Source organism: Diabrotica virgifera, chromosome 5, assembly GCF_917563875.1.
Source record: "Diabrotica virgifera virgifera chromosome 5, PGI_DIABVI_V3a".
NCBI lineage: Eukaryota > Metazoa > Arthropoda > Insecta > Coleoptera > Chrysomelidae > Diabrotica > Diabrotica virgifera.
Genome location: NC_065447.1, coordinates 146,499,664 through 146,508,861, shown reverse-complemented (window position 1 = coordinate 146,508,861; position 9,198 = coordinate 146,499,664). Strand labels below are relative to the sequence as shown.

The 9,198-nt window shown below is 38.7% G+C and overlaps 1 protein-coding gene across 1 annotated transcript; it reads left to right on the top strand.

Moving 5' to 3' along the window:
* Positions 1–2,964: 2,964 nt before the first annotated feature.
* On the top strand, positions 2,965–3,774 carry LOC126885489 (uncharacterized). Its single transcript, XM_050652066.1, has 2 exons — positions 2,965–3,289; positions 3,338–3,774. Exons 1-2 carry the CDS (start codon positions 2,965–2,967, stop codon positions 3,772–3,774), a joined length of 762 nt encoding a protein of 253 aa, XP_050508023.1.
* Positions 3,775–9,198: the final 5,424 nt, after the last annotated feature.

Genomic DNA, 9,198 nt, shown 5'->3' with positions numbered 1-9,198 from the left:
TTTCCCATTTCTAAAAAAGAAAAAGATGCCTCAAAATGCAAAATAGACACTAAATAATAAATATTCTATACTCCATTGTTATTTAAGGTAATGAACTGAAAAGGCAAAGATGACGCACTATAACAGCAAAGATGACGCAGTCTGCGTCAACTTAGCCTGTTCAGCATAACCTACAAAAAATGGTTATCAAAATTATCCATCATCAAATATTTAACAGATAAATCCTCGCTAACTGAAAATAAATATCACCTACTCCCATGAATATGAAGAAAATCCAATGGAACCATTTTTAAACAACTTACCATTAATATTCGCAGTGTCAAAAATAACAAGAAATCAACGTGTATCGCGTTACTCTGCCTCACAGATACTAAACAGTACGAAAGCTGACCGATGAAGTTTTAAAGTAATAGTAGTTTCTAAAGGAGGGCGCCACGGGTATAAAAACTGAATTTAGTGAAGTACTTGATAAAATACAGAGGTGCGTCATCTTAGACGCTGCGTCATCTTCCCCGTCCTTCCCCTATCTCCCGCTCGCCTAATAAAGTAACATTTCATGCAACAATTTCCTGTCAACTATTTCGTTCTTTAAGTACATATATAGTATTTCGTTTAACGAGAAAGTAAGTGAAATACAGTGAAACTGCAACATATTCCTTAAAAAAAATTATATTGATATTTTTCGCTACAAAACAATACACCTCAGCTACAAATTTCAGTGACAACAGCCACCTGATTTATAGTTAATAACTGGAAATATTGTAGTTCGCAATACATTGCACTCGCACCTATTTCGATATAAAATATTAACAGCATACCTACTTACAAACTGAAAGAAATGCCCAAGGCTATAAAAATCTGTATTTTGTCACCTCTAACCTTCAATCTGTACTCTGACAGAGTTCTTATGATCATTAGAAAGAAAAAGATAACAGAAGGTCAACCAAACCCCTGTAGAAAGAGTGACGTACTACAACTACCTCGGCACCATAATAAATAAAAAATGAACCAATAACCAAGAGATAAGAGCACGCACGGAAAAGCTAGATCCACCTTTAACCAAATGGGGGCCTTCTTTAAGAGCCACAAGCTCTCCCTTGGCATAAAAATAAACATGCTGCGATGCTATGTCTTCTCTTCTTTTTTATGGTGTTGAATCGTAGACCTTGAAAGTAGATTTGTGCAGAAAATTGGTAGCATTTGAGATGTGGCTGTATTGGAGAATACTTAAAATCCCTTGGATTAACCACGTCACAAATGAGGAGACCCTCAGAAGAATGAAGAACCGAGAGGTATGCTTTTTCTCATTAGGATCTTTCAGTGCGTCACAGTTTTTCGATTAACTGCATGTGACAGAATGTCAACGCATTAAATTGCATGTGACAGAAAAAAACGCACGTCGGTGATTACATTTCGTCGGTGACATTTATTCTAGTTGTCAATAGATGGCGCTATAATCGAAAAAAAAATTATTTACGAATTATATAATATATCTACGAATATAATCTGTTCAATTTATAAGACTATACAAATCAAAGAAAATACCATTTTATAAATGCAATAAACACAATTGATTTGATTTTATGCCAAATTGCAAATAAAATGTGACAACTGTCAGATTTAACTAAAATGTCTTGTCACTAAAATGTATATTATCACGGACTTACCTTTTTTTCTATCAATTGTGACGCATTGAAAAATGCTCATGAAAAGAAGCATACTGATCACCATTAAATCTCGAAAGTTAGAATACTTCGGACACATTATGATTCAATAAAATTGTGTTTTGACTAGGAAAGTTCTGGGGTAGTTCTGATTTCTTTCATTATATATGGATTTTGGGCTGCTGAATCCGAATATGAAGTTTGCGGACAAAATTTCTTGTCGGGACATTGAAAAAATCGCGAAAAAAGCGAAAAAGTTCAGCTTTTTTGCTCAAATCTCGAAAACTATTAACTTTTAGTAAATGGTCTGTTAACAGAAATTAAAGCACTTAAAATTATCTACAAATATCACTATTTACTTTTTTTTTTCAGACGAACTGTTCGGTCTAAAGTACAAGTTGAAAACTGCCAATTTTTAACGGTCTCGGCAAAACACACTTTTTACATTCCATAACTTTATTTTTTATTAGAATGCTGTCATTTGATAAATTTCTCCTAGTTTTCTGTACAAATAATAAATGTTAGTTCATAGGTCTGGTATGTCTCTTGTGGCAGCTTCCATGAGTCTATTCCGTCCTAAGAGGCCGGGAATGTCTCTGCTTTTCCCTTAGAACCACAGAAGATCAGGCACAGATGGAGTCACAGTTTCAGTTGGTGTGAACATTTCCTTCGGATCTGTTATCTTGATTTCTGATAAACCTTGAGGTTTTGTCCTTTTAAAATTATAGCCTTACGCTGTAATTACTATTTTCTGCTAATTTTAATTCTTATTTTTTAATAACCTTTCGCAAAACGAAATGACAAAATTCACATGTAAATACAGGGCAGATGTTAAACGAAACGTTGAACAGATTTTATAAGATTAATGTTTCCTTTAAAGAAACACTTCTTAATTGATTACGATGTCCCAGCCTCCTAATGTCAAAAATTCTTGAAATCCATAAAGTTTGTCGATTTATGGCTGTCTCTGTTTTATCTAAGAAACCGCAGATCATTTGACATAACAGTGGGGGGTTCGCTTCGAGCCGGTCAGTTTTCTACCAGCGTCTGCATAAGGCACACCCTTCGAGCGTCGATATTATGTAGGTCAACAACACACTGTTTGTTTACACACAATAAATAGAATATTACCGTTCGTTGTTTATTTATTTTTAGTACATTTATTTCAATTAAATTCCGCAACTCACCCATCGGAATATTGGTGACCTCCGCGAGTATTTAAACCGCCGCGAAAATTTAAAAAGTTAGTGTTAATAATATTACATTTTTGTCGGTTTTTTAAACACAGTGAACATCGAAAATGACGGACGCTAACACCAGTGCCAATACCAGTGCCTCAGTGGATCGGATTTCAGTTAAAATCCCACCTTTCTGGCCCAACGATCCTGAAATATGGTTCCTGCAAGTAGAAAACCAATTTACACTAGCAAATATAACAAGTGACGCAACCAAATTCAACTATATAGTTGCCAATTTAGACACAGCCTACATATTAGAAGTTAGGGACATCATTGTTTCACCACCAGCCACAGAGAGGTATGAAAAATTAAAATCAGAATTAATTAAGAGACTTAGTGCATCACAGCAACAAAAGATTAAAAGACTACTCGAGCATGAAGAACTGGGCGATTGAAGACCTTCGCAGTTCTTACGACATTTACAGTCTTTAGCAGGCACAACGGTACCAGAAAATATTGTAAGGTCTCTGTGGTTAGGTAGACTGCCAGCGTCTACACAGGCTATTCTAGCTACTCAAGCTAAAGCTAGTTTGGACGCAGTTGCCGAGCTAGCTGACACAATATCTGAAGCGATAGCTCCTAGGGCCCAAATTTCAGAAGCTTCTAACGCTCTTGAAAGTACCATAGAGAAATTGACAGCCGAATTAGCTGAAATGAAAATCCAGCTATCTAGCTTGTCAAATGCTCAAGCACAAGCTAACACATACCGTCGAAACCGCAGCAACTCAAGAGGCAGACCTTATCCTAGAGACAGGAGCTACAGCAGGGAACGTAATAGTGATATTTGTTGGTACCACTACCGTTTTGGTGACCAGGCCCAAAAGTGCTCTCCTCCGTGCAAGCTCCAGGGAAACATCGCGGGCAGTCGGTAAATGCGGCATCCGATCGAAGCCCAAAGTCTCGCCGCCTTTACGTAACAGACTATGATACAAAAAAACAGTTTTTAGTCGACACCGGTGCCGATCTGTGCGTTTTTCCGCGGAAATATTTACGGGGTGCACGCGAAAAGACTTCATACGAACTATACGCGGCCAATGACACTAAAATCGCGACATACGGCTATGTGAACTTGACATTAAACATCGGACTACGGCGTGATTTTACGTGGCGATTCGTAGTGGCAGACATTTCAAAGCCCATTATCGGAGCCGATTTTCTTTCCCATTTCGCGCTCCTAGTGGACATTGCTAACCAGTGCTTAGTAGACAGTACGACAACCCTTCGAACAAAGGGACTCGTTAAAGAGTGTTTCGACGGCAGCGTAAAGACTATCGCGGAAGCGTCGCGTTACCATGAACTGCTGCTACGATTTCCGGAAATCACGCGACCCGCCGGTATCGTGAAAGACATTCAACATCAAACGAAGCACCACATCGATACAACACCAGGTCCACCCGTTTTTTCGAAGCCTCGACGATTAGCACCTGACAAACTGCAATGGGCTAAAAAAGAGTTCGAAAATCTTCTACGACTAGGCATCATAAGACCATCGAAAAGCAACTGGTCTACTCCACTGCACATGGTCCCGAAGAAAGGTGAGGAATGGAGACCCTGCGGAGATTATCGACGTCTCAACCAAAAAACAGTTCCAGATCGATATCCAATTCCGCACATCGAAGATTTCGGTCAGGCGCTAGCTGGTAAGACAATTTTCTCTACAATAGATTTAGTGAGAGCATACAACCAGATACCAGTAGCCACCGATGACATACCAAAAACCGCCGTTACCACACCATTTGGGCTGTACGAATACTTATATATGCCATTTGGTTTACGAAACGCAGGAAAGACATTCCAGCGTTTCATAGACGAGATTTTACGTGGTCTAGACTTCGCCTACGCCTACATCGATGACATTCTCATTGCATCAGAATCCGAAGAGCAGCATATGTCGCATTTAGAAGAGATTTTCAAAAGGCTCAAGCAGTTTGGCGTTGTGATAAATCCAGCGAAGTGTCAATTCGGCAAAAACGAGATTACCTTTTTGGGATACACAGTATCAGACGGAGGACTCACACCTCCACAAGAAAAAGTAGCAGCTGTAGAAAATTTCACTCAGCCAAAAACAGTGAAAGACCTACGCAGATTTCTAGGTATCTTAAACTTCTACCGAAGGTTCATACCCAATGCAGCTGAGCTACAAGGACCACTACATGATGCCCTAAAAGGTAATGTCAAAGGAAAAGCACCAATCGAATGGAGACCACAGCGAATCAAAGCCTTTGACGACTGCAAAAACAGTTTAGCTAACGCTGCTTTACTGAGCCACCCTGTAAACGATGTTGATATCTCCATCACTTGTGACGCTTCTGATTTTTGTGCGGGAGCTGTACTACAACAAAAAACGGATACAGGTATGAAACCTTTAGCTTTCTTTTCTAAGAAATTCTCACCTAGCGAAAAGAAATATAGTGCATACGACAGAGAACTATTAGCTATATATCTAGCCATAAAACACTTCAGACATATGATCGAAGGCAAGGATATAACGATATACACAGACCAGAAACCAATCACCTTCGCCTTTACTCAGAAGCTAGATAAATGTAGTCCTAGACAGTTTAGATATTTAGACTATATAGGACAGTTTTGCACTAACATTCAGCACATTTCTGGTTTAACATATTGTGGCAGACGCACTATCTCGAGTCGATAGCATCAAGAAAAATATCGACATCACTGACTTAGCTCTCGCACAAGAAACTGATCCAGAACTGCAAACTTTTTTAAGTGAGAAAACATCACTACAAATGAAGAAAATACGTTTTTCCGAGCAAAACGTGAGTTTGTACTGCGACATATCAACATCTACAGCCAGACCATTTGTACCGAAACCACTTCGAATGGCACTTTTTCGCACCATGCATAACCTAGCACATCCCGGAATCAACAGTTCTGTGAAGATGATCACACAGCGATATGTTTGGCCATCCATTAAATCAGATGTGAGGAAATGGACTCGAGCGTGTCTACAGTGCCAAAAATCGAAAATATCGCGCCACATTGTTTCACCTACCGGAAGTTTTGTACCACCTTCCAGCCGATTCGAACATGTCCACATAGACATTATAGTGATGCCGGTTTCAGAAGGAAACAGATACTGTTTAACATGTGTCGATCGTTTCACACGTTGGCCAGAAGCTTTCCCGATGCCTAATCAAGAAGCAGACACAGTAGCCAGAACATTTTTTTTCTGGTTGGATAGCTCGTTTCGGCACCCCCAAGCGCATCACAACAGATCAAGGCCGACAATTCGAATCGCATCTCTTCAAGTCATTATGCAAATTAACTGGAACTTCCCATTTAAGGAAAACCGCCTATCATCCGCAAGCAAATGGTATGGTAGAAAGGTTTCATCGACAGTTAAAAGCAGCAATTCGATGTCATGAAAACATCCGATGGACCGAAAGCCTACCTTCAGTGTTACTGGGCATACGAGCAGCGTGGAGAGAAGATTTAGGTACTTCCGCCGCCGAACTCGTGTACGGAGAACCATTGTGTTTGCCAGGTGAACTATTGTTTTCGTCACAAAGAAACACCGACGACAATGCTCACATTTATTTAAAAACGCTTCGAAACCATTTCGAAAACCTCCGTCCTACGCAACCGGCGCATCATGGATCCAAAAGTATCTTCATTTTCAAAGACATGAAAACCACCTCTCACGTTTTCATCCGCCGTGATACAATCAAAAGCAGCTTAGAAAACCCATATCACGGGCCTTTTCCAGTTGTTAAGCGAGGTGACAAGACTTTTGTCGTCCGGGTAAATGGAAAGGAATCAACAATTTCCATAGACAGGTTGAAACCTGCTTACGAACTTCACGACTCTACCCATCACGAAACAAAAGAAATGACCAGCAAAACAAACAACAACAGACCGAAGAGGAAAGCAAGATTTACTGGAACTTACCAAGAAAGTGTTAGTTCAAAGTGAATCAAGTGATTTTTTTTCTTTCTCCTTGTATAAACTTTTTTAACTTGTATAAACCTTGTAAAACTAAATTATTTTTTTTTCTATTTTCAATTGTCATTATAATTTGTGTATATTATGTATTATTTATCGTCTTCGTCACTCGAAGGGGGGTATATAGCATTACGCTGTAATTACTATTTTCTGCTAATTTTAATTCTTATTTTTTAATAACCTTTCGCAAAACGAAATGACAAAATTCACATGTAAATACAGGGCAGATGTTAAACGAAACGTTGAACAGATTGTATAAGATTAATGTTTCCTTCAAAGAAACACTTCTTAATTGATTACGATGTCCCAGCCTCCTAATGTCAAAAATTCTTGAAATCCATAAAGTTTGTCGATTTATGGCTGTCTCTGTTTTATCTAAGAAACCGCAGATCATTTGACATAACAGTGGGGGGTTCGCTTCGAGTCGGTCAGTTTTCTACCAGCGTCTGCATAAGGCACACCCTTCTAGCGTCGATATTATGTAGGTCAACAACACACTGCTTGTTTACACACAATAAATAGAATATTACCGTTCGTTGTTAATTTATTTGTATTACATTTATTTCAATTAAATTCCGCAACTCACCCATCGGAATAAGATGAATTAGTTGAACAGCCGCCTTTCTTTTTTATCCGAGGAATGGATTGCTTAGGAGCTACTGCATGTTTTGGTGCAATACAAGAAATGCCACATATGACGTGAAAAGTGTGGTATTCGTCGATTGTATGTAGGTACGTTAAAATCAGCGTTATCGTACATCTGCTGTGTAAAGCACGGCAGGTCAATTTTCTGCGGATTGCCTGCGAATGCCGACACTTCCAGGCGAACAGCTTCTGTATAGGATGAACAAAACTCCAAAGAGGAAACTACATCAACCTATTTTCTTGAGCCGTACTTTTTGTAGATAAAACGGCCAACCCTGCGAGGAATGGTGAGACCAACTATCTGGGCCTTACTGCCGCTACAAGACTTTGAGCAAGCGCGTTGCTTGTCTGTGTCAGCAATCGCAGGCGATCCGCAGAAAATTGACCAGCCGTAGCCGTACTTTACACAACAGGTGTACGAAAACGATTTTAACCCTTTCTATGCCAGGCCTTAATTTTCATGTTGGTCCCTCAATCCCAAAGGTTTTTTTATGCGTATATTTCCATTGCCTTATATATACCTCGCATATAAATAAACAAATAAATGACCAAAACATGTTTTTTAATGAGTTTTTTTATCCAACTTAAGCGTTTTCTTTTCAAAAGTACTCATCAGAGAGCAAAACCAACTTGAAAAAATGTAACTAACTTAAAAAAATAATGTAATGTAAATTAACATTAAAAGTTTTCTTTTGTGTGGTACTCCTCAAAACATGACACTACGCAAAGGCCGACTCCGCATCTTGCACACATGTATCTCGATTTGCTTCTTTTTTTCTGGTCTTTTCTGTGGCTACAAACGCTTCACCTTCTAGCAGCTTCCTATAAGCGTTGCCACCAGTGCTACTATATAGCATATATCTAAAATATGTGAACAAATATATACGGCAATGGGTCCGCATGACCTGTCTTAGGTGCCAACATTTTGAGGCTTTGGGATCAATAATCTAACATTTTTGGACATATTTCATTGGGACACCAATGAGTAAAATTTTATAAGCAATGCACATTTTCGGCTTTGGTAAATTTAGACCATAACACCTTGAACGTATACGGCGGCTGAGAATACAGAGTTTTTAATATGTGTTTTTCAAAAACATATTTATACAGCGTTGGGACAGAAAGGGTTAACGTACATACAATGGACGGATACCACACTTTTTACGTCATTGGTGGCATTTCTTGTATTGCACCAAAACATGCAATAGCTCCTAACCTATCCATTCCTCTCGGCTAAAAACTAAATCCGCACCTGAGGTTTATGGAAGTCAGAGACCTGTTCAACTAATACATTTTGAAAGAACAAAACCTCAAGGTTTATCAGAAATCAAGATCCGAATGGAATGTTCACGCCAACTGAAACTGTGACTCCATCTGTGCCTGATCTTTTGTAGATCTAAGGGAAAAGCAGAGACATTCTCGGTATTTCAGGATGGAATGGATTCATGGAAGCTGGGAGAAGAGACATACCATATTCATATTATGAAATAACATTTATTATTTGTACAGAAAACTAGGAGAAATTTATCAAATGACAGCATTCTAATAAAAACTAAAGTTTTGGAATGTAAAAAGTGGGTTTTGCCGAGACCGTTAAAAATTGGCAATTTTCAACTTGCACTTTAGAACGAATAGTTCGTTAAAAAAAATAAATTTAATAATTTAAGTAAATAGTGATATTTGTA

What these genes read in the sequence shown, in the direction of transcription:
- LOC126885489 (XM_050652066.1), top strand. Translation starts at nt 2,965, where the DNA reads ATGACGGACGCTAACACCAGTGCCAATACCAGTGCCTCAGTGGATCGG. An exon ending in ACTCGAGCATGAAGAACTGG is followed by an intron (nt 3,290 to 3,337) that starts GCGATTGAAGAC and finishes AGTCTTTAGCAG; the next exon opens with GCACAACGGTACCAGAAAAT.